This window comes from Clarias gariepinus, chromosome 20 (genome assembly GCF_024256425.1).
Source record: "Clarias gariepinus isolate MV-2021 ecotype Netherlands chromosome 20, CGAR_prim_01v2, whole genome shotgun sequence".
Classification (NCBI taxonomy): domain Eukaryota; kingdom Metazoa; phylum Chordata; class Actinopteri; order Siluriformes; family Clariidae; genus Clarias; species Clarias gariepinus.
This window is the reverse complement of record NC_071119.1, coordinates 6,581,503-6,608,205: the sequence shown is the minus strand read 5'-3', so window position 1 is coordinate 6,608,205 and position 26,703 is coordinate 6,581,503. Positions and strand designations below refer to the sequence as shown.

At 40.4% G+C, this 26,703-nt stretch overlaps 1 protein-coding gene across 1 annotated transcript in view; it reads right to left on the bottom strand.

Annotated features, from left to right (window-relative positions):
• Positions 1–1,088: 1,088 nt before the first annotated feature.
• LOC128508791 (CD209 antigen-like protein E) overlaps positions 1,089–26,703 on the bottom strand; it is a 43,945-nt gene continuing 18,330 nt past the window's right edge. Inside the window, exons 2-5 of the mRNA XM_053480271.1 lie at positions 12,861–13,085; positions 5,880–6,004; positions 5,627–5,739; positions 1,089–1,206 (exon numbers count right to left, since the gene is read on the bottom strand). Of these exons, the coding sequence (XP_053336246.1) occupies positions 1,089–1,206; positions 5,627–5,739; positions 5,880–6,004; positions 12,861–13,085 (581 nt within the window). The remainder of the gene's footprint in view (positions 1,207–5,626; positions 5,740–5,879; positions 6,005–12,860; positions 13,086–26,703) is intronic.

The following is a 26,703-nucleotide window of genomic DNA, read 5'->3' as shown; positions in this document are numbered from 1 at the left end:
CAAACACAGACGCAAAACTCAATCTACAAAGTAGTTGTTCCTGACATAAATCAATCATTTGTTTATGGAAGAGATACATTTAACATAGAAATGACATGAGTTTGCTTTCTTACCTGTTATTTTCTTTGAAAAACGATGGCCGCCAGCAGAACGGGATTCAGTCCGCGATAATACTACGTCATGAGGTCACGTGACACGGCGAACTTTTGGTTTGAAGTAGAAATTGTCCTTTGAGTGAACGAATTAAATTTAAGTTTAACCAGGAGCTGAAATGTTTGCTTTTAAGATCAATGTAGAAAACTTTTTTAAGCATTTTTTTTAAAAAGTTTTTGAAGAGAATGACCATGTGTATCATATGGATCATTCCATGTGGATACAGAATCACCAGAATACACAAATCACCAGATCAGCTAAAATAGGAGATGATGTTATCATGTGGATTGGTTTTCAAAACATATGCTCACTGTTCCATCTTGGTTACTTAGCATTTTTAAATAGCTCTCTAGATTACTATTAAAATATTGCAATTATTACCAGAAATAAAGTAATTTGAAAATAGAAAACTGAACAAAGAGTATAATAGAAGAACATGGTTTATTGCATAAAGACTGAGCTACAGACAGCTAGCTTACTGTATATACCAACATGTAAATCCAGAAGGCACACACTGACACTCTTACTTACCACAAAAAATACCAGAGGTTTAAGTAAGAAAAACAAAGTGAGAGAAAAACATAACTTGGAGCAAAATCATAAACAAGGACAGTTAGTGTTCGTTTTACACTAACATTAATTATTCTTAATAATTAAATTATATCGTATATCACTTAAAATTTTATCCTATATCAACTACAAAATTTTCGAATTAGCTTACATTTCCAGAGTGATAATGAGAATGATATATTTTTAGATTTTAATCTCTTTAATCTTTTTTTTTCACTTGTCTTTATTTTGATGCCAATAATTTATAAGCTGATTCAATGTTTGAGATATTGCCTGCGAAAACAATTATGAACAAAGCAGTATGGTTAATGCTGCTTTATGTGTATGTGTGTTATTGTAATGATAATCTTGTGTTTGTCCTCTAGTCATTCACAGATCCAGTGATAAGTTTCTGTGCATGGTCTGTCAAACCACCCACCAGATTTATACTTGTTTACAACACAGTCATCATTTTTTGAATGTTTATTTCCAGATGCCCAGTACCTGAAACAACACAGAAGAGTATATTTCACTGAACACACTGAGTAACTGAGTAAAATTGGAGTGAATAATGCACAATAATGTGCAATGTATATTATTATGCAACATTTAATTTAATTAAAAGTGAGTAATCTGATTCGATGGCAGGCATTCCAGAAGTGGTGATCAAAGGTGGCAAAAGTAAATAAAGTAAATATTTAAGTAAAAGTACTTGTCTAAACATCTAAAATGACCTTTTTTTTTTCCAGAATCAAAGTATAAATTTATTATAAATTAATGAATAAATAAGATCAGATCCGCAGGCTGCTATCATGTGGAGTTTTAAACAGGCAAAAGCGCTGCGATTTATAGACACGCGGTTGCCAGGCAACATCGCAATCAGCCTGTATACGCCCGCACCTGGCGGCGTGTCTATATAAGGTTCCTGATACCATTTAGGTATTAGGGCCAAAGACAAAGAATGAAAGTAAGTTAGACAAAGCGCGCATAAAGGCAGCCTCTGTATTCATAAAACGCTGGCGAAAGAGAAAGGAAGAGCGACACGCAGCAGTCCAGCATGTACGCCCAATTTAATAGTGCAAAGCACAAAAAACAGACTCTCTTAAAAATCCTCGGTAAGGGCGAACGCCCCGAAATGTAAAGAATATCCTTTTTTTATTTTTAGTTTCCAAAGCCATGTCCGTTCTCACGTAGACGGCGGAGCACCGTTTATTTTGTGTTTTCAGTTTTCTTTTGTTTCCTTTAAGTTCTTTAAATAATCACACGCTATCTCCAAACGGGAATTCCCGTTCACAAGCACTCTCACAATTCCTATTTCATTGACCCGCTCTAAAGCCCTGCATCAGGGCTCTTATCATCTAAACATCTTGTGTTGTGGTTCTCCATACCACATAATGTAACAAAGAGAAATGTTTTTTTTTTCATAAAGGCAGATAAAAAATATAAACTGAGATATTATTAAGTTACTAAAAATGTATTTAGTAATGAAGGTGTGCCATTGTCTTGTCTACAGCCAAGAGAAGGCTTTATGGATAAATACAGATGCTTCACAATAAGATGCAATCCACTGGTAACACTTATAAACAGAAAGGATAGATTAGACTTTGCCAGAAAAAAAAATTGCCACCAGACCAGAATGATTTGACATTAGTTACAAAAATGGCAAGCAGCATTGTTGACATCATGAATTATTTTGGTAATTAAACTAGCTAGTTGCTACCATTGCTATCCTGTATAAGTTAAGTAATCCACTCAATTAAACATGGCCGTGCTGCAAAAATAATATAATAAAGTTAAAGGACATATCGAAAGATTAGGCTTGTTATAAACAGTGTTGGGGGACATTACTTTTTAAAGTAACTAATTACATTACAAAATTACTGTCATTAAAATGTAATCAGTTACATTACAGCATTACCTTCTGATAAAAGTAACTAGTTAGAGTACTTTGCCATTTTAAAATAAAAACTCCTTTGTGATTCCTCATGCATGTTGTTTTAGTCAAGACCATCATAATTATTCTAGAATCATTACTTAACAAAGTTTGGCCCATAATCTGTTAACTACTAACAGCAGGAATAACAGAGAGGGGCAAGGGCGGGCTTGTACTGTAGGACAACTTTCTCACACACTCACTGACACACACACACACACACACACACACACACACACACACACACACAGAGAATTACTGCTGTCTGGCTTACGGATTACATAAATTGCCTGAATAACGGATTACATTTTTGAAAATATAACTTAATAACCGAGTACTTAAATAGTGGATTTAACGCGCTAGATTACTCGTTACATAAAAAAACTTAATCAAATTACTCTAACTTAATTACATGTAACACTGCCTACAATAGGTAGTCAACCAGAATAGTCATATGTTGTATCGAAAAAAAAAAATACTACAGTGATTGTAATTTACACATCTGAGTACTTTATAAAACAAACATGAAAAATCGAACCAGAGCTATTGACATTTACTGTACAATAATGAGTTTTTTTTTGTTTTTTTTTAAGGAAATTGGTTAAATTCTATTTAGATAGATGATCAAGTTCACTAGCTGACAATTTTATGTGTACAAAGAATGGACTGTTATATAGCCTATCTCTGTATCTGTTTATTGTTATTCTTTTAAAATGTTACATATAAAGACATTAAACTTTAAATATATAAATTACTGGAAAATAGACTTTCAGAATAGAAAACTAGATTAACTCAAATAATAAACTGTCTTACATTTGTATAAATGTTTCATAGCATTTTTTTTTCAGGAATTTTGTTGTACATAAATAATATTTATGCAGTTTAATCAGAGCCTCTTTGTTCATTCTCAGTTGTTGTTGTTTTAGTGTTACTGTGTGTACTTTACAATGTCAGACAACATTGTCTCACACAAAAACAGTGAAGCTAGAGAGAAAAACAAAAATGGATCCTTTCCTCACATTAAGATAACTTAAGTCAGCTCCTGGGATGAGGATCACTTTTAAAACCCCCTGGGGTCTGAGGCCTTTCTGAAGGATGTTTTTAAATTCCTGGAATGCAAGAAACTTTCCTTATCATAACATACGCTGTATTGTTTTTAAATTAGTCTGTACAACATAATTTTCTTTGCTATTTGTTAATGTTTTATTTTACTACCAGTGTGCACTTTCACTGCCAGTGCTGGTTAGTTTTTATAAAATATAAAATTATTATATTGTATAAAAAAAAGAATTACCAAAGAAAATTATCCCCTTTTGTAAAATAGCATAAAAAATCACGGGTTGTGTATAGAGTGGTTAAAAACAATATAATGCATCTTATGATAAGAAAAAACGGTAACAAGACCAATTGTACGTAGAATCCATAGAAGCTTAGTGGTCCATGCATGACTACACTATAGTCCATAGTTATAGCCCCACTCAGCGGTAAAGCCAGCAAATGTGCTGTACACCCCTAATGCTATTTAATTTTATAATGACCTGTATGATTTCTGTAAACTAGTATTGGTGGAATTGTTTTGTTTCTGTATTTCCCATGTGGGGTGGAGCTTAGGTCACTGTCTGGTGTTGATGACAGTGTAAACAATTTTAAATTTAAAAAAAATCTATGCAATTTTGTGTGATCATCATCTAAAAAGTAATGAGTTTCTGTTTCAAAAAGGTAGTGAGTGGTAAAAAGGTAAACAGTATCACATGCAGGAAATATTCAAAAAAAGTAAGACTACCTAAAAAAAAAAACCCTTAAGTACACTTATGTACCTCTGGTGATGATATATAGTACTATACCACGGAAACATTTAACTACGCTCAAGTCCATAAATTTCAAAGAAAAAAATGTTTTTTTTGCCACCCAGTTCAATTTTAAATTAGTAAAGTCAAGACTTTCCTTTGACCAAAATGTGGCATTAATCTTTCAGAAATGACGGCCATTTTCATTTTTACACACACACACACACACACACACATTTTTCATTAGAGAAATAAAACAGTTTGGAACATTTTTAAAAAAGAAGGAATTAACTGGCAAGCTCAGCCTAGAAGACCACAGAAGACAACAAAAGTGCATGAATGCAGAACTCTGTCTATGGTAAAGAACATATCATCTAACCAAGTCAAGAACACTATTGAGGATGAAGCCATGCCATTGTCTTGTCTACAAGGAAGAAAAGGGTTTATGAATAAATACAGATGCTTCACAATTAAATGAAGTCCACTGGTAACACCTAAAACCAGATAAATTAGACTTTTCCAGGCAACTATGCCACCAGAACAGAATAATCTAAAGAGAAAAGTATGAAGAAAGAAATCAACAGCTCATGATACCAAGCATACCACTTAATCTGTCAAACATGTTAGAGGCAGTGGTATGGCATCTGCTGGGTCACTGGTGTTTATTGATGACTTGACAGGTGATAAAAGTAGGATAATAAACTCTAAAGTGTATAAGCCTGTATACACTCTGCTCAGATTCAGATTTTGGTGTAAAAGTGATAGGATGCTGATTCATATTAAATATGGATAATAACCCAAAACATACAACGAAAGCTACCCAAGACCAAGTAATGGGATATTTTTTCAGTACTCTCCTTTCAACCAAATGAAGCATGCTTTTCACTTACTGAAGACAAGACTAAAGGCAGAACGACCCACAAACAAGGACCGAAGGCTGAAGTAAAGGCCTGGCAAAGAATGCTGAGGGAGATAGAAACTGATTTCAGCATTTATTCATGTTTTTGGGGTGGGTATTAATGCCACACTTTTGTCAAACTAGCATTCTAACAATCATTAATTACAATTAACTGTACTGTAGGTTGCAGCAAGTAGCTTCGTATGGTCTGCGGTAGTGGAAAGAGAGAAAGTAGCTGCCTGCTCACTATAATAACACTCCCACCCATGAGATATTGTTTAAATGTATAATTGTATAATCTCTTACGCCTTGGTCATTGACGTTCCATCCACCCATTTCCATACTCCTTCTTTATCCTGGTCAGTCAAACCAATATAAACTCCATAATTCTTGATCTTGCTCAAATTATTCACAAACTCCTGTTGAGGTGTTAGAAAGCTGATTAGCATAGTGATAAATTGAGCATTATGTAGAACCTAAATGTATTCATTTGTACTATATTCTGCTCACACACATTTTTAATGCTACACTATAACAATGTATAATTATGTATATGTACCTGTTCCTCTTTGCTGTTTATGATCACCAAGTCTAATCCTCTCTCTATGCAGTCCTGTCTGCTTTCAGTCCAGTTTTTCTTCTGAGTGGAGACGTAATAAAACTTTAAGGTAGAGAACCTCCATCCTAAAAGCCAGGGAATTTAAATTCTTAGTTGGGATTTAAAATGCTTTAATATATTAGTGATGTTAATGTGCTGCTTTAAGTGTGTAAAAAGAAAAAAAAATACGCAGGGTAGTATTTATGAGCAACATTTATATTGTTGCCCCACATTATTGGCCTTTATAACAGTGGTTTTCAGCTTTGTCATAAATATCAGAAAGAAACATTGACAGATACAGTGGAGGACATAATTATTTGACCCCTCACTGATTTTGTAAGTTTGTCCAATGACAAAGTAATGAAAAGTCTCAGAACAGTTTCATTTTAATGGTAGGTTTATTTTAACAGTGACAGATAGCACATCCAAAGGAAAATTGAAAAAATAAGTTTAAATAAAAAATCGAAACTGATTTGCATTGATTGGAATAAGTAATTAAACCCCTACCAACCATTAGGAGTTCTGCCTCCTAGAGAATGGTTAGACACTCCTACTCAATTAGTCACCTTCATTAAAGACACCTGTCTTAACTAGTCACCTGTATAAAAGTCACCTGTCCACAGAATCAATCATTCAAGCAGACTCCAAACTCTCCAACATGGGAAAGACCAAAGAGCTGTCCAAGGATGTCAGAGACAAAATTGTAAACCTGCACAAGGTTGGAATGGGCTACAATTAGCAAGAATCTGGAAGAAAAGGTGGCAACACTTGGCGCAATTGTTCAAAAATGGAAGGAGCACAACATGACCATCAATCGATCTCGGTCTGGGGCTCCACGCAAGATCTCACCTCGTGGGGTGTGAATGATTCTGAGAAAGGTGAGAAATCATCCTAGAACTACAAGGAAGGAGTTAGTTAATGACCTCAAAGTAGCTGGACCACAGTCACCAAGAAAACCATTGGAAACACATTACACTGCAATGGATTAAAATCCTGCAGTGCTCGCAAGGTCCCCCTGCTCAAGAAGGCACATGTGCAGGCCCGTCTGAAGTTTGCCAATTCAATTCAATTCAATTCAATTCAATTCAATTTTATTTGTATAGCGCTTTTAGCAATTTTCATTGCCGCAAAGCAGCTTTACATAGTCAAAAGAATTATTTAGGTTTGTATGAAATGTGAATTTGTATGGATCAAAATGGTCAGTTTGTCCCTGGTGAGCAAGCCGAGGGCGACAGTGGCAAGGAAAAACTCCCTGAGATGGTAAAAGGAAGAAACCTTGAGAGGAACCAGACTCAACAGGGAACCCATCCTCATTTGGGTAAAACAGAGAGCAGTAAATGATCTTCATTTATACAGTGTGTAGGGTGGCAGGCAGTTTAGCATAACAGTTGATGTTAATATGGAGTCCAGGTAGTTTTTGAAGACTCTAGGTAGACTTGTAGGAAGTTCCAGTCCTAAACTAACGAACTGTCAAGTCCCCAGAGAAACAGTTGCCAACACCAGTCGAGGCCAGAACCATTTTCTAGGTAGAGGGACTCATTCCCAGACACCAGACGCATCCCAGAGAGACACACGGGGCATCCATGTGACGAGATCTTCAGCCAGAAGCGGGGCACCAGGATGGGTCAGACAGGTCCGGAGGGCAGAGGGAGTCTGGATCACTGGCAGCTCAGGAACGACATGTGTAGCTCGACAGAGAGAGAGAGAAAGAGTGAAAGGGGGGACAGGAGGAGAGAGGAAAAAGAAAGAGGGGGGGAAAGAGAAGAAGAGGAGAGATGGCAGTTAGGTATGGTCACAGTCACACAATGTATAATGTGAATGTATATTAACTGTAGAGTGCAAGCAGAGACTCCGGCAGGACTAACTATGACAGCATAACTAAAAGGGAGAGCCAGAAGGAAACACAAACATGAGGGCTTCCTGAGATGTAAAGCAAACAATCACCTCACCGTCAGCAAACCTGAGTGATCAATGAGAGTGAGGAAGACAGCATCCAAACATACCAGTTCACCATAATACTCTACGTCCATGAGTCCCCCAGATCTGCTCCTTTACCTATGGAAAATCTATTTATAAAAATGCTTGGCTAAATAAATAGGTTTTTAGCCTGGACTTAAACACTGAGACTGTGTCTGAGTCCCGAACACTATTTGGAAGACTATTCCATAACTTTGGGGCTTTGTAAGAAAAAGCTCTGCCCCCAGCTGTATTTTTCATAATACGCGGTACTGACAAGCAGCCTGCATCCTTTGATCGAAGTAGGCGTGGCGGATCGTAAGACACTAGCAGTTCGCTCAGGTACTGCGGCGCGAGACCATTTAATGCTTTATATGTCAAGAGTAGTATTTTGAAATCAATGCGAAATTTCACAGGGAGCCAATGGAGTGAAGATAAGATAGGGGTGATGTGCTCATATCTTCTGGTTCTGGTGAGGACTCTCGCTGCTGCATTCTGGACTAGCTGAAGCTTATTTATGCATCTAGCTGAACAACCAGACAGTAAGGCATTACAATAGTCCAACCTAGAGGTGATAAAAGCATGAACTAGTTTTTCTGCGTCGTTTAGCGACAATAAATTTCTTATTCTGGCAATATTTCTGAGGTGAAAGAATGCTATCCTGGTAATATTATCTACATGTGCTTCAAATGAAAGGCTGGAATCAATAATCACACCAAGGTCTTTTACTGTTGCATTTGATGGAACAGAAAGGCCATCTAAAGTTACGGTGTGATCTAAAATTTTACTCCTAGCTGTATGCGGTCCTATGACTAGAACTTCTGTCTTATCCAATAAACACCTGAATGAATCAAAGAGTGACCGGGAGAAGGTGCTGTGGTCAGATGAGACCAAAATTTAGCTCTTTGGCATTAACTGAACTTACCGTGTTTGGAGGAAGAAAAATGCTGCCTATGACCCCCAAAACACCATCCCCAACGTCAAGCATAGAGGTGAAAACATTTTGCTTTGGGGGTGTTTTTCTGGTAAGGGCACAGGAAAACTTCACCGTATCAACAGGAAAATGGACAGAGCCATGTATCGTAAAATCCTGAGCGACCACCTTCTTTCAAAGTTGCACAGAGACAGCCTCGAAACCTTAGTGATTTAGAGATGATCTGCAAAGAGGAGTGGACCAAAATTCCTCCTAAAATGTGCACAAACTTGGTCATCAATTACAAGATTGTGCTTGCAAAGAAGGGTTTTGCCACTAAGAATTAAGGCTTTTGTTAGAGGTTTCAAATACTTATTTTACTTAATGAAATGCAAATCAGTTTCTACTTTTTATTTAAAGTTATTTTTTCAATTTTCCTTTCGATGTCCTGTCACTGTTAAAGTGCCCCTATTATGCATTTTCAAATATGATCTTTCATGCAGTGTGTCATGTAGCTGTATGTGAACATAAACTATTTGCAAAGTTGTGATGAAGACAGTACACGATACATGAAGTTTTTGTCTTTTAAAAAAAAAAAGGCTCACATTCGCCTAAACGAGTCGTTAGCAATTCTGTCACAGATCCACGTCACTAAGTAACATATTTGCATAATGTCCGCCCACGTCCTACGCCGCGAACAACTTGCCCGCCATCTTACAATTACCATTACCACACGCTTGTTAACATATGACACTTACCACTGATAAACGTTCTGCTCCAGTCATGCTTGCGAAACAGTTTCTTGTCGATGTGCCACTTCAACCGTTTTATCGGTAGTCCAATCATAAAGGACCATGCCATCTGACCAATCACAGCAGTGAGGGCTCACGGAAAGGAGGGGTTTAGAAGACTGATTCTTCGAACTGCTTCACACGAGTTGTTTACGAATCATTTAGAAATGGGGTAAAATTAAATCTATTTTTGGAAAAAAATAGTGTTTTTTGACCTTGCATACATGTAAACCTGTTTAAAGAGACTCATTAAAGCAATATTAGCAACCTTTAAAATGGCATAATAGGGGCACTTTAAAATAAGCCTACCATTAAAATGATACTGTTCTGAGACTTTTCATTTCTTTGTCATTGGACAAACTTCCAAAATCAGCAAGGGGGCAAATACATATTTCCTCCACTGTATGCAAGGGAGATAATAAAAATCTGAATGTCTTTCCCTATGTGAGCACCAGGAATGCAGTACTGAAGAACATGATGTTTGTAGAGGACAAGATGATGTACTTTATGTAACATAGGGTGGTGTGAGGTATGATAATGGAACTATATAGCGTTGCATCTCTGAAAACTAAAGCTGGAGTTTGAGGCACCAGCTGGTCAGCTGAGCAGAACTTTACTACCAGGCAAGATTTACAACATTTTCAATATTATGGGAGCAATATGAAATGGTAAAGACTAATGGGTTTTCTTGTTTTTGACCAGTAACAATTTCAAACATCTGTCTCAAATCCCACTTGTCCCCATCTATACCAACTCCATGTGTATAGGTTTGGTACTTTGATTAGAGAGATTTTAACCCATGATTTTAAATTACTTGACCTGCATATTTATCTACATAAATAAAATAAAGATTTTATCTGTACATTTGTCAGAACTCTTTTAAAGAGATCTTTACATTTAATACATTGGAGGACCTGAAACCTGTATGGACAGACATACAGATATAGTCATTTTCTGTCTGTATGTACAGCCAGATTTTGTCATAGCATCACAAAAAAGGGTGAAGTTAATGAAATATGGACAGTACATAGGGGTATGCCTGAAGTTAAACCTTCACCATAAACACAAAGTGTTGACTGTAAGTAAAGTTATGAGCAGTTACTACTGTATGTGCCAGATTATGTCACAGCATCTTGAGCTTTTTTCCCCAAGTTAATGATTTTTCCCTTGAGGTGGGTGTGGCTATACGCATCACACAACAGAGTTAATCATGCGGAAGACAAAAAATTATCATACTGCACATACAAGCCGCCAAAATTTCTCAAGAAACAGAAACAAATGCACAGTATGTTACAGTATGTTACATGTTGCTCTTTTGTTTGTGATTGGTGAGGATTGGGGCATTTTGTAGGTGCATTTCTGTTGTTTCTGTGTCTTCCACAGTTCCCTTTCAAAGGCTACACTCGATGCTGCATGAAAACGCTATGGGAACATCTTGTCATGTTGCTGGTTGTGAAGCATGTTTGTATCAAACACGCCAAATTTTTGGCTTTTATAACCTCGGTCAGGTGACGTCATCTGATAGGACGCACCTGCAGGTTATAAATAGGATCGCCTCATCTATTGCACTAGCAAGAGGTATTCCCCTGCAGCAAGTGTGTGACATGGAGGGTTGTCCTCTCCGCACACATTTATTACATTTTTAGTCTGGATGTTCATGCTACTCCGTGCCCACGGGTCCTCGAGTCAGCTACCCAGACATAGTTCTGAGACCTTCTCGGCCTTGTGCGCACACGCTACACAACCTTGGAGTCCAGACACTTGCAGTGCGGCGGCGTTGGCACTCTCGTTCCCATAGCGTTTTCACGCAGCATCGAGTGTAGCCTTTGAAAGGGAACGTCTCGGGTTACTTTGCTATAACCCTGTTCCCAAAAAAGATGAGAACGAGATGCTGCGTCCCAATGCCGCACTGCCTACATGACCGGACGTCCGTTCAGACAAATCAATCTGAGGAATGCTTCACAACCGGCAACATGACAAGATGTTCCCATAGCGTTTTCACGCAGCATCTCGTTCCCGCCATTTCAGGGAACAGGGTTACAGCAAAGTAACCCGAGACGTGTCTTCGCATTGATTGGCTCTGTTGAGTGATGCATACAGCCACACCCACCTCAGGGGGGAAAAAGCTCTAAATTTGCCCATAAAAGCGGTAGATGCTGTGATGGAAATTGGCACTAAACTGCTTATAACGTCTCTTCTATTCAACATTTTGATTTAATTTATGGCGCTGATTTAACGTCTGGCAAATATTAAAGGAATGGCAAAGTTAAGCCAGTTTTGTGCGATGCAGTGACAAAATCGGCTGGATGGACATATACAGACAAACACATACAGACAGACAGATAGACAGACTGGTTCCGGGTCCTCCAGTGTATGAAATGTAAAAATATATTTGAAAGAGCCAATTCCGACTAATGTACAGACAAAACCTTTCTTTTATTTATACAGATACACAGGGTAGCATGAGAACTGACCAGAAGTTACTAGTGCAATGCTAAGAACAAAAAACTACAAGATATAAAATAACTGTATGAACAAAGCATATAAACTATAAGTTTTAAAAAGAAAGAATAATAAAACAGTGGAAACGGTATGAATTGTACAAAAAAACTCAGTAATTGTGCAAAGAACAACATGAAAGTGACAATGAATAAATGAAACTCATGGCAAAACCTGGAATAGTGAGAGTAACTGTGCAAATCCTAAAGCTAATAGATGAGAGAGTTACAGTGGTAGGCCGTGAAGTGTCTAGCAGAAAAAGCAGTGCTGAAGTGGTATACGTGGATTTTAATGTGCTGGATTATTTACTTTTTCATCTACTTTTTCAATTATCTGTGATTCACTCTCTGATTACCCAACAGGGAGTGTGTTTGGCTGATGATAAAAGAATACAACTGAACAAGGCGTAAGATACACAACCTTGCAAAAGTTTATTGCTTTGTTCTAATAAGACAGAGTTCTGCGAGACAGAAATACATGTGCTTTAAACTGAAATAATAAGATCACTGATAACATTAATGTTGATGAGCTTATTTTTAGCTTTAACCTTATGAATACAAGCTCTTTTCCCATCAATGACCGGTGCTTCAGCTAGTTTTGAATAGTTAAGGCATGATTAAGTAACTAAATTTCTTAGAGATCAAATTGACATTAAGAGGTAAACTAAAGAGTAAACTAACCAGACATCATGTATGATTAAATGTGCAAGTTCACTGCTTTTTCTGAGCAGTTTATGTCCATGGATCTGTTTCAACCACTGGCCATCTTTAAGCATGTACTTACCCAAGTCAGTCAACTTCTTCTGAAATACATCTTTTTGCTTTTTTAACTCATCTGTTTCTTTAATCAGGAAGTTGTATCCGGTTTGAAACTCGTTTCTCTCTGTAGTCATGTTATTGAATTTAATCCACAGCACTGCAATGGCACTCAGCAGAAGAACGCACAGCAACAGCACACACACTGCGGTCAATCTATATTTTTTATTTTCTGAAAACTTGATTCCTGTAACTGGAAAGAAATTGAGAAATTAAGAAATGTAATATTTTAAATGTGTACAGTACATTATTTAGTAGTTAAGGAAACAAACTGGGAAGAATTGTAAAGACCAGGAAATTCATATCATGGCTAGTATAAACTACAGATTTATACACAGATATGCAATAAGTAAGAAGACATCCATAGTTTAATTAAATGTATGAAGCCAGTCGAGGAATTGAGCACCTAGGATATATTATGTATCTGTGGATCCAATTGATCGCTATGTCATTTTGTTATGAACAAATTATACAATGTACATAAGTGAATGCTTTTAAATTAAATAAGTAATTCATCAAGATCTGATGCATGAGCGATTTTATGACAGCGGGCTTACAGCCAGTGTGTGCACAAATAGGTACATTTTCTCATTCAAACCACTCACACACACAGCACCACACATGCCGTTCTACCTGCAGCCCTTGTGTGTGTAAGAAGGGGGCAGAGCTTGCTGATACACCTGGGCTGGAGCGCAATAATTGCTTGCCAATCTCCTGCCGGCAGTGGCCTATAAAAAGGCCACGCCATGTTCGACTATTGAGTATATCATTTAAAAACCTAAACTTACACACATCTTCTTTGTCTTCCGACTTTGCACACTCTCATAAGGTCTCACCAACAAGGAAGCTGCATGCCTCATGCTCTTGCATGTGCTCCATTGTCTTTTTTGTCACGCATATCCTGCTCTGTGCTGCTCACCTGCCTGCACTGACCTACACTCTGTAGACCCGCACACCTCACCTACGTGCCACCGAAACCACTTTTCTACTTCAGAGCTAAATTTCTCTAAGACTGCATACATTTACCCTTGATGCTGAATGTGGTGCAAAGATTGTACATGCTTGTGAAATCAATTGTCCAACCTATTGTAGATAATTTTTTTATAGTATATATTTTCAAGACTTCGCAATAACGTAATTATAAAATCATGACTCTGTTTGCATGCAGTCACTTTACTGAATACCATTACAGCCGTGCTCGATAGTGGACATGAGCATGGAGCTACCTAGCAATAGGAAAGTCCTGGGCCAGTATTCACAAAGCTTCTTAGAATTCTCTCAGAGAGCTCCTATCTTAGCCTAAAAAGTCCTAGCTGGGAATCTTGTGTTAGAAAACTTCTTAAAGCAACTTTGAGTAAGGAAAGTATAAAAACCTTTATCTTAATGAGGAGGTGTGGTTGACCCCATTGGTAGGGATAATGCAGCAATTCAATGACAGTGATTGGTTGATAAAATATAACCTCTGGCCTTTGCAAAAGTCTTGAAATGGACTCTTTGTGAAAATAGAATATATTGTAGCGTTTTTCACTGCTACAAAGGGACTTGGAGAGACGAGTGAGCTTCCTTGCTGCCCAATGCAAATGGCTGGGAGTACTTTATTCATCACAGCACAAAACAGCATAAACCACACAGTCAAACAGTCACTAAACACAGAACAACAGGACACACTTCTGACTCACACACACACCATGGTCGAAGCCACTAACCCTTACACCTTTCCTCGACAGGGTGAACACCTAACAACCCCTCCCGCAAAGCATGATGGTTACTAGTCCAAACCCCACCCACGCCACACTGCCCCCACCCGAGCTGTGACCGTCCCCGGTCACGATGACGAACTCAGTCCTGGAAGCGTGACGGTGGTCGGCGGTGGTCAGCGGTGGCCGGCGTACTCTCTCCTTGAGGCGGACCGGCCTCCACAGAGTTCGAGGTCTCGCTGGCGTTGGGCTGGTAGGGCGCGAGAACGACCACTCGCGACCGCCCCGTCAACCTCACCCGGTAGACTACATCAGAGAGCTGGGCGATTACCGTACAGGGGCCCACCCAGTTAGACATGAGCTTAGGCAGGAGCCCCCTTTTCCTTTCGGGAGAATACACCCAAACCTGCTCACCAGTAGCAAAGTCTCGCCCTCGGCTGTGGGTGTCATACACGCGGCGCTGTTTAACACCGGCGTCCGCCAAGTGTCTACGCGCAAACTCATGGACACGGAACAGTTTGTCTTTTAACGAACAAAAATAATCCAACCCCGGCTTCATGGGTAAATTCACTTGTGGAGGGGGGCCGAACACAAGGTCCACAGGCTCGCGCCCAAACATTAACGCAGCTGGCGTCAGCTGAGAGGACTCCTGCACTGCTGTGCGATATGCCCACAGCACGAGAGGCAAATGTTCGTCCCAATCCTTCTGCCGGTCGCTGGTCAGCACGGCGAGTTGGGTGGTGAGCGTCCGATTGAACCGCTCCACGAGGCCGTCACTTTGTGGATGAAGGGGCATGGTGCAGGTCTTTTTCACCCCGAGGCGCTCACACACCGCCGCAAACACCTCCGCCTCGAAGTTACGCCCCTGATTGCTGTGTAACTGCTCCAGGGCGCCAAATCGGCTGAACACCTGAACACATTGGCTGAACACATGTGTTGTATTGTTTCTGTTTTATGTCTTGAGGACCCCCTCGAAAACGAGATGTTCCATCTCAAGGGGTTATCCTCCTAATACTAATAAACTTCAAACACCTCATCCACCAGCACTCGGGCGGTGGTGGAAGCGCTCTGGTCAGGCACAGCAAACGCCTCCGGCCACTTGGTGAAGTAGTCCATGGCCACTAGCACACACCGGTTCCCATGATCGGAAATGGGAAACGGCCCAAGAGTGTCCACGCCCATCCGCTCCATAGGTGCCCCCACCCGAAAGTCTTGCAAGGGTGCTCGCGAGCGCTGGGTAGGGCCCTTCTTTGCCATGCAGACGTCGCATCTGTGAACAAAGTGTTCACTATCAGTGTGACAGCCCGGCCAGTAGAAACGAGCGCGCAACCGCCGCAGCATTTTAGTGACTCCAAAGTGTCCCGCGCCCGCGTGCCCATGGACCATCCCTAACACACATGCCCACAGAGTCCGCGGCACCAGCAGCTGAAAAGATTCGCCAGCGCCGCACGGCCGTTCCCAGTGGTGGTAGAGTAACGATCGAGAACGCGGTTTTAGGTCGCGCCTCCGGGGCGAGCTCTACTTGCCAGTACCCGCTACGCAGATCTAACGAGCTAAACCACGCCGAACCCGCAACGTGTTTCAGCACATCATCTATTCGCGGCAACGGATAAGAATCTTTGCGCGTTACCTCGTTCAACCGCCGGTAATCGACACAAAACCGCCACGATTCGTCCTTTTTACGCACCAACACAACCGGTGAAGACCACGGTCCGGACGCTGGCTCTATGACGCCTGAGTCGGCCATCTCACGCAGCTTCTGCTCGGCGATAGCTTGTTTAGCTAAGGGAAGGCGTCTCGGATGTAATCGAACAGGAGCTGCGTTACCCGTATCAATCGTGTGCTGCACTAGATTGGTATGTGTGCACTCGCGCTCATCTACCGCGAAAATGTCCGCGAACTCGTGTAAAAGGGACTTCACTGTGTCGGTCTGTGTCTGACTTAGCCCCATGCTGCTACGCTGCATAAGCTCGGCCATTATTCTCGCTCGGTCTGCTACCGGATGTTTACATGGCGCGTCCACCGGAAGTTCCGCCCCCCTGGTGCGCGCTACTAACACGTCCGGCTGCGCTTTGGGAACTAGCAACCTGGCTAACCCGAAGTTACCACGTAACGTTCCGTCAGCGAGATTCAGTACCGCACCCCACCTTTCCAAAATGTCCAACCCCAAGATACAATCATCCTCAATGTCTGCCACAAAGAATGGATGAGAAAGACTGATTGCACCTACTTGTATTCGCACAGTGCGACAGGCCCGTATCTCCAAATAGCTCCCTGACACGGTGCGAATGGTCAAGGCTGGGGCCGGCAGCATACAACCGCGCTCACCCTGTTCTAATACTCCCCAGCGCAGCAGCGAAACAGTAGAGCCGGTGTCCACGAGCGCCCGTAGCGAAACGTTGCGTTTCCTACGCGTCCTGACCGGAAGTTGGGCCCGGCAGTTGGGGAAACAGAGACTGCTGTGGGAGGCGGCTTCCCCGCAGCTAGTTGTAACGGCTGCTGGGGTACACTGTCCTCAGGCCTGAGAACGTTGCAGCGGTAGTCCGGCGGTCCTTGGCCTCAGCGTCGTCCCGGAATTTTGGATGCTGAGTCGAGGCCTAGCCGCGACGGGTAGCCCTGTCCCCGGCTAGGTTCACCTACCGAGCGGCCCCGAGCCACAGGAAAACGCTCGGCTCTTTCGCCGCGGTGTTCTGCCATGATGGCCTCGGCACGCTCGGCTTCGCGTAGCGCCTCAGACAGGGAAGCCGGTGCCGCTAACCAGATGTGCTCGCGAAGGCGCAACGGCCGAATTCCCTGCAGGAACGCACGGCGAGCTAGCTCTTCCTGCTGGACGGGCCCGAATTCTGGGTAACCCCGGCGTGCGAGAGATCTCAAGTCCATGGCGAACGCCCCCAGTGGCTCGAAGGCGCTCCGCTCGCAGGTCGCTAGCTCTTCGCACGCGGCCTCCTGACGGTCGCCCGCGTCGAACCGGAAGTGGAGCGACTCCCGCAGCTTCGCCCAGTCTTTCCTCTCATCCGCCTGGAGGTCTTCCAACGACCGGAGCGCCTTGCCCTCTAGCGAGAGGGCCACCCGGACGGCTGTTTCCGCCGGGGACCAGCCCACAAAGTCAGCGGCTAGCTCCACCTGGGCGATGAACGCGTGGGGCTCGACAGCGCCATTGTAGGACGGCAGGTGCAGCTGCAGGTCGCCTCGCCGGCTGACGGCGCACGGAGCTGTAGCTTGCTCCGGGGTGCGCTCTAACCCGTTACTCTCCATCCCACTTCTGACACCAATTGTAGCGTTTTTCACTGCTACAAAGGGACTTGGAGAGACGAGTGAGCTTCCTTGCTGCCCAATGCAAATGGCTGAGAGTACTTTATTCATCACGGCACAAAACAGCATAAACCACACAGTCAAACAGTCACTAAACACAGAACAACAGGACACACTTCTGACTCACACACACACCATGGTCGAAGCATGATGGTTACTAGTCCAAACCCCACCTACGCCACAATATGATAATAGAACAGATAGTGAAATTATAATGTTTGTTTATAATGAAATTGTATAATCATGAATACAGGCTACTTTATGCAAAGTGTCTGTAGTAAAATACCTAAAAATATATAAAAGCTAAACAGCCAAAATGTTGAAAATGTGTCTACTTTTGAAGCAACCAATTTCCACACAGTAGTTACGATATTTAAGTTCTTATATTTATTTACCATACTGATTTTATTATGTGTAATTCATTTCAGATTAATCGAAGCAACATGGCTCAGCTTTTACCAATTTACATAATTGCAGGACAGCCTATTTAAGTTGCACTTTTGCATGGTATGTAGTCAACAATCCAAAAAAGATGGAAGGAAGTAAAACAAGCAAACCAGGGGTCCGTTCTTCGTACGTCGCTTACTCAGTTAGCTGGATTTGATTGTTGTGGATTTGTCCTGATCTTGGATTGTTTCGTTCTTCGATGCGCTTTTTGCATTTGTTGTCATAGCAACATGTCCGTAAGCTTAAACCTGCTCGGGAGCAGGCAACATTCGGAAATTTAAAATAAATGTTTTGTGCTTCACTGAACATCCGCCAGATGGCGCATGGAATGATTTATGAATGCTGAAGCAAACATGACTTTTATTTTGTTTTACAACAGATATTTCATAATGAACATGTTCATATGTGCTTCGTGTTATTTTCATAATGATGAAATGAGATGCCCAAATTCGTGCTTTAAAAGTTTTTTATATAGTTTTTGTGATGTCTTAACAGGGACAAAATAATGAAAGACATTGCAATGCCTCGGTTTAAATGGTATTGAAATTAATTTCCTGATAGTAGGCTATCTGATAGTGTTAACTATGCGAATGTCCAGATTCGTGAATATGCCAACATATCTTATTTAAAACATTAAATATTGGCAGGGGGAATTGGCAGAATTGAGGGGTTTAAAACTATTTAACAAGACTGAGCAGACGTCTCTGCCTAAAATGTATTTCCCCAGCAAAACATAGAATAGGCCTATATAGAAATAAAATGTTTAATAGTACCAATCAAATCAGACTTCATAATTACTTTAAGTATAAGTCACAAATTTACTGATTATATTATGTTTTTATGTGAATATATTATATAAGTATGTTTTTGCGCGCGTCTCATATGTAACATTCATATTAAACGCAGTTCATGATAAGTGTATGTTGTTAAAGTATTTGTGGATATGTATGTACAGTAACGACACGGCTCGCGCGGGGGGAAGGGGCGGGGGTCAGTGCTAAGCTAAACAGTTTAGCGCGCGGTCTCAGGTTAAAGCGCACAGAGCACAAACTCTCTCTTCCTATAAATCCTCGGTAAGGGCATAAAGTTAGCCCCGAGAACATCTTTAGTTTTTTTTTTTAGGTTCCAGAATCCCGTCCGTTCTCGCGTAGACGGCGGAGTTCTGGTTATTTTTATTTTTATATTTTAAGGTGTGTGTGTGTGTGTGTGTGCGGAGAGTTTGTGTGTGTCCGCGCGCGTGTCTCATATACAATGTATGTGCTTCATATTATTTACATAAGGATGAAATGAGATGCCCAAATTCGTGCATTGAAATTCATAGTAAGTTTCTTATATAGTTTTTGTAATGTCTTAACAGGGACAAATTAATAAAAGACGCGGCAATGCCTCGATTTAAATGGTCTTAAATGAATTTAATTACCTAATAGTAGGGTACTTTATAAACTGATAGTCTTAACTATGCGAATGTCCTGATTCGTGAATATGCCAACATGTCTTATTTAAAACGTAAAAATGTGTCGCTATCATCAGAAGACATGAATGAACTAAATATATATATATATATATATATATATATATATATATATATATATATATATGCGTGTGTGTGTGTGTGTGTGTGTGTGTGTGTGCAGTATATACAACAAGACAGCGCGCTCACATCCCTCTTCTCACCTTTGATGTAGGTGTGAAGTTATCAAACCGGTTTCGCGGATGAGGGAATTGGCAGAATTGAGGTTTAAAACTAATTAACAAGACCGAGCAGACGTCTCTGCCTAAATGTATTTCACCAGCAAAACATAGAATAAATTGAAATAAAATGTTTAATGGTACCAATTAAATCAGACTTCATAATTACTTTAAGTGTAATTCACAAATTTACTGATTATATTATGTTTTTATGTGTATACAGTATGTGTTTGTGCACGCATCTCATATGTAACATTCACATAAAATGCAATTCATGACAACACGGAGAGTTTTTGTTGATAAGTGTATGTCAAAGTATTTGTGGACATGTAATTAGGAGAAAAATCTCAATTAAGAATGTCTTGAAACATAATGCAGTAACTCTATAAGCCCGCAATCTTATTAACGTTAATTATTTCCAGCCGGCACGAATAGGCGTCTCCTTCCCTTTGCCGCCTATTCAGGGAGCCTACGGAGTGAGCAAGTAGCAATAGTAGATTTGGGCGCACGCCGTCACAGAAAGTAAAGTTGAGGATCACGATGCTCAACATCCCGGAGCCCAAACCCCATTTAAATTAAATTAACAAATATTGTAAGTAAATAACAATAGCCCACGTTTAGAAAAGAATTTTTATTTAGATTATAAAAAAAATAATCCTGCATGTGTTTTAGGTGCTCCAGCTACCTGTAAATTTCCATGTAAAACAGGAACATCTGTATGAATAAATTGATATGATGAGCTATTGATCAGTGACTTATGTAAACGACTCAGTTCAGATGTAAGTAAATGGAAAGAAAGTAAATGGCTGCGCTGTTTGGGGGAGGGACGTGCTAATGACGATTTGGTCTGCTGTGTGTGTGTGTGTGTGTGTGTGTGAGAGAGAGAGAGAGAGGTGTCAAGAGGTCTTACATACTCATGAAAAGTCAAGAATTATGTAGTGAAACAGAGGATCTGCTGAAAAATGTTAGGCACATCAGTCACTTAACCCCAAATAAAAGTTCTTTCTGAGTGTTATGATATAGTTAAAATAACAGATGTACAAACGGTGCACACTGAATACTAAGCCTAAACCAGGCACGAGGATGAATAAACCAAGAAAGCCCCATACCCGTTTTTTTTTTATTTTATAAAAATACCAAGGAATTTTATTGTGTATAGAGTGATTAAAACAATGCAATTTATGCTATCATACAAAAAATCTCGATTTCTTCCATTCCAAGGATTAAAAACGGTAACAATGTCAACCTTAGAATCTAGAATCCAGAAGATTAAAATTACACAAATTTAAATCATTGTAAGTCTCCAGAAGAGCCTCAGATTCAAGAGGTTTTTAAAGTGTGGAGAGGTCCATTTCAGTTTCTCTGAATGTATAGGTGAGAACAGCTGATTCACACCTGGGGCGGGTGCGACAACCCAGGATTAATAGGAATAAGACGCCCTTACTGCATAAATATTATTTTGTACAACAACCGTTTTGGTGCGGTTGAGCGCTGATTAGACTGTAGGAAATGTAGGAAATTATAATGTAGGAAATTAAAAAGAAGAATTTTTATTTAGACTATTAAAAAATTAACCTGCGTCTATTTTTAGGCATGCCAGCTGCCACTTTTTAGTTATAAGTTTTCAATACAAATCTTATAATGGCCACATGACAAACATTCCCCTTGTTAATATTTTAAGTATTAACTTTACTATTTTAGCTATTACTATTTCGTTTACTTCCAAATAACATTAAAACAAGAATAAAACGTTTAATATATATTGTTTACTACATTTGGGCCGTGCACGGACGGCACCATGAAGCACAGACTCGCGGCGAGGTCTTACGGAAAAAATGGTAAGAAAAGGGTTAAAGGAGTGAGGATGGAAAGGAATAAATGTGCACGTGCAGGTTTGATTGGCATGTGGGCACGGCCTGGTGAGTGGTGGGCAGGTCCGCTCGCACTGACTCTGCTCTCCGCGGATGGCCACACCGGCCCCTCCCATCTCTCGCTACATTTAAATTCCCTGGGGCACGTTCCATTTGCCCCGCTTGCAGGCCGCACTTCCGCGTTGTTTTTTTTTTTTTTTTCATTTCATGTCTCTTGTTTTATGAATAAATCTGCTCATATCTGCGCACGCGTTTATCAGCCTTTTGATAAAAAAGCAGCACGTGCAACTCACTTTCACGTTGCACAGGATTGTATATTTAAAGCACATAAAAACAATAAAACAATTGTTTAAGGCTAACATATCATACATCATTGTAGTCTTTTTGTACACATGCACGCATGCGTTACAATAATAATAAGAATAAAAACAATGATAAATTTGGCGCACTGCTACTAAAAATAATTATAATACTGATTGAAGAAAGCGCAGTCGAAGAAGTATCATCATTGAAGGAGAAAAGAAAATGAAGAATAAATACATATTAGTATTTACAGTTTGAGCTCGACACGTTTATGAGCTCCGTCGCTTGCTGTCAGAGAGAGAACACATTTTCGGCTTCAGTAGACACACAATACTTCAGACTGAAACACGACTGCCCCCTACAGGTAATAAAGGGCATTTTCACAGCTTGCCGCGGCAAGTCGCGGGATCCCTTTTCTCGAAACGTGCGTTTTTAATGGCGACATCTGTACAACATATTTATTTTCATAATGCTTATTTTATTTTATTGTCTCATGTAATTTGTAAACCATTAACCTATGAATTTATGTTCTCATATAATATTTGATAGTGATTATGTAGAGGGGGTGCATTTCAGCGCATAACACGTGTTACAAAAAAAAGTTGAGCCGCTCTTTTTCCATTTCGTCAACCAATCAAAGGGGTTGTGATCAGTGTTTCTACTGTCGATGCATATCGCCTTTTAAACCAACGCACGAGCGCGCAATAATCCTAGACAACTCAATCCAGCTATACTAATCATCAACAACAGGTGAGCTCGAAGAACCGAATTAGCTGGATCGTAATTACCGCGATTATCTCATCTTAGATGTGTCAATTCATCTCGGACGTGTCAAGTGACAAACGAAGAACGGACCCCAGGAGAGTTGTTTACATTTAGCTTTATGTTCAGTGTTTGGAGAATATTTGTTCTTTCTACCATTTTGTCCTCTGTTATGGAAACTCTTAAGTCTCTTAAAAGTCCTCTCTATTCTTAAAAAAATTTACCTTAGTGAGACAATTTTAAGGCTAATATGTTTTGTGAATAATTTTTATCTTAACTAAGATTTAATCCTAAATTTAAGGGGAAATTCTAAAAGAAATTTCATAATTCTAAGAATTGTCTTAAGATTTTGTCACTAGAAGCAACTTTTAAGCTTAAAAAGCTTTGTGAATATGGGCCCAGATGTTCATTGTAATTTTGCTTGTTTGTTTAATCCACCAAACTGCTTTGCTAAAGCATGGTTAATACAGATACATAAAATCTTGTGTAAAAGGAGAGATTTATTTGTTTAACAATGTGCAGCATGCGCATGCATGTCCTGCTTTCCAGATTTCTCAGTGTAGGTGCTGCTGTTGAACAGGAATATTTGAATTTTTTTATCTGCCAAATGCGGTAATTTTGATCAGCCTACCGCCAATGTGGGAATATGCTTTGTAATGGTCTACCTGACACACTGGACCATGAGGCTGCTTGTTTTACTCTGACACTTAAAGAAGGAAACGTAGACCAAACCAGGTTTGAATGACTAAAAGTGAGTTACAGGGTCTGTATTATATTTAACTTAATTCAGCTGTTTAAGTTATATGAAAAATAACGTGCCAGCCCACTATTATTTTCTGTTCAAATTTAAAGATGTCCGTGGGTGTGTGCAAAAAGACAAAGTATAACAAAGAATCCAAAAAAATTTTTTTAAACTTTAATAAAGTTAGCTTAATACAATATTGTTTCCAATGCTGTAGCGCTCCGAGGTGAACACCCACAGAACCCCAGCCCCTCTAACCTTTTATTCAAGATAAGTGTAAAGTTATCAAACCGGTTTCGATGATGGGGAAATTTACAAACTAATTAACAAGACCGAGCAGACCTACATGAAGGGTAAGAAGTGGGATTACAGTAACTGAGCGCGCTGTCGAGTTGTATACTGTATACTGTATAACATGCATTTATCAGCCTTTTGATTAAAATGCTGCTTTTTATAAAGTGAAAGTACGAGCCACGGGTTTCCGCACAATTTTAGTCATAAATTCACAATCACATTCCAGCTATTATTTCCAGCCGTTGTTAAATAATGGATAAAATAATTATCCAGTGCTGGACACAAACAGCAAAAAACATAATGATTATTATTATAAAAAGCCCAAAGCACTTTGTGTTCATAAATAAATATTTACTTAATATGATAAAATTGTATATTGTTAATTCATGTCTTCTGATGATGGAGACAATTTTTTTATGTTTTAAATAAAATATGTTGGCATATTCACGAATCAGGACATTTGCATAACACTATCAGATAGCCTACTATCAGGAAATTAAATTAATTTTAAGACCATTTAAACTGAGGCATTGCCATGTCTTTCATTGTTTTGTCCCTGTTAAGACATTACAAAAAATGTATGAGAAACTTACTATAAATTTCAAAGCACGAATTTGGGCATCTCATTTCATCATTATGAAAATAAGAAGAAGAAGCACATATACACACATTCATTAAAAAAGATCTATTGTAAAACAAAATAAAATTCCTGTTTGCTTCAGCATTGGAAACAATATTGTTTTAGGCTAACTAATTATACACAATTCTTGGTTGTACTCAGTCTGGCTTTTAGAGAAAGTCCATCCATGTGCCATCTGGCGCGTATTCATTGAAGCACAACACATTTATTTAAATTCCCAAATGTTGCTTGTGGCAAGTCCCCGCACGCCGCGCGCCAAATTGCGGCATCTAGCGGGAAAACTCACGCATTCTTAATGACCACATCTGTATACGGAATAAAACCAGAGATAGTTACAAATGCACACTGTATGCACACTGCATGCATGGTCCCTTGCGCCATCTGCTGAGAGAAATTAGAATCGCAGGTTGGAAAAGGCAGGAAACAGCATGACCGGCGCGCAGCTGTCAGCAATTTCACGTAAATAACGGCAAAATAACATTATACTGGCCTTTATTGGTGCAATTTTGAAAATGTAAGCTTCCTGGGTGATTAAGCTCACAGGTCTAGGAAAAGTCATCAAAGGAGTTTGATCAGGGATTTGATCAGGTGTAAAGTATTTTTTTTTCTTCCCCTTGCGGTCAAATGACCAGTACTCTGCGCTTCTATTGATAATCAGTGATTGACTTGATGCTCTTCCACATGCGTTTGGGGTCAGAGTTGACATGGAAGTGTTTCTCAGTGCTATTTTTTAGATAAGCCCTGTCTCTGCTGTAGGCCTCTGCATCACCAGGTCTGAAAGCAGTGTTCCCTTTCAAAGGCTACACTCGATGCTGCGTGAAAACGCTATGGGAACATCTTGTTATGTTGCCGGTTGTGAAGCATGTGTGTACCAAACACGCCAAATTTTTGGCTTTTATAACCTCGGTCAGGTGACGTCATCTGATAGGACGCACCTGCAGGTTATAAATAGGAGTGAACCGGAAACATTCCTCAGATTCTTGTCTTCACCTTGTCTAGTTGTGAGCGTGTTGTGTCTAACCAGCAAAAATAAGTGTTTAACTCACCGATAATGGCAGAGTTTACACTTTACTGTTTCGATTAAGTGCTACGCGCGCGCCTCGCATTCCTTGAGAATCTTCGAGCCGCCGCGCATTCCTGGGGCTTAAACACGTGCATCCGGCAGAGCAGTGAGAGACGGATTTAAAACTCCTTTCTTTCGCGTTCTCATCGGATCGGGAAATCCCTCTGTCCGCTCGCAAGCGCGCGCAGCGCTTCTTGTGAATGGGCAAAGGATAAACATCCTCTCCTGCTTCCGCGGAGATGGTAATAGGCTCTAAGCACTTAAAAATAATAATTAAAAAAAAAAAAAAAACATAGACGGCAGGTTCTGTCGGGTGGCCGGGGGCGGAGCCTCAACGACGCTCTCTCCCCTTTTCTTAGCAATCTCCATATGAGTTAACCCTTTCATGGAGTAAGCTGTATTCATCCCGTGTTTTCCTGCCATCAACTTATTTATTTATTTAAATATAATTGAGGTAGAAACGCAGAGTTATATGATGACACCCAGATAGAAGAGACGCTTCCAGGCTATCTCTCTTCTGGGACATCATCCTTCCTGAAAAGCTATTATTTCCTTTCAAGTTGTGTAGACTTTTTATCTTCCCTGGAGGGAAAAGCTTTTCAGGCAGCAGGTCAGGTTGGCGCATTGCACACCATGGCGGTTTTGCACGCCTACCAGGCTGACCTGCTGAGAGACTTGAGTACTGGCGGGGCTCTGCAAGGTAAGGCGTATTGGATTTACGCCGGGCCACAGACTTGTCTCTTCGTGCAACAAAGCAGACGGCTCGTGCTATCGGCCGTTTTATGGCTGCTATGGTCTCCGCGGAGAGGCACTTGTGGTTGAATCTCAGGGGCATTAAGGAGAAGGATCGTGTATTCCTCCTCGATGCCCCATCTCGCCTCCCGGCCTACTTGGCGATGTCGTTAACTCGGTCGCCACTAGGTTCATGAGGCGAAGTTTGTATAACAAGCCTTCGGGAAATTCCTTCCCCGCCTTGCTCAAGAGTCGGGAC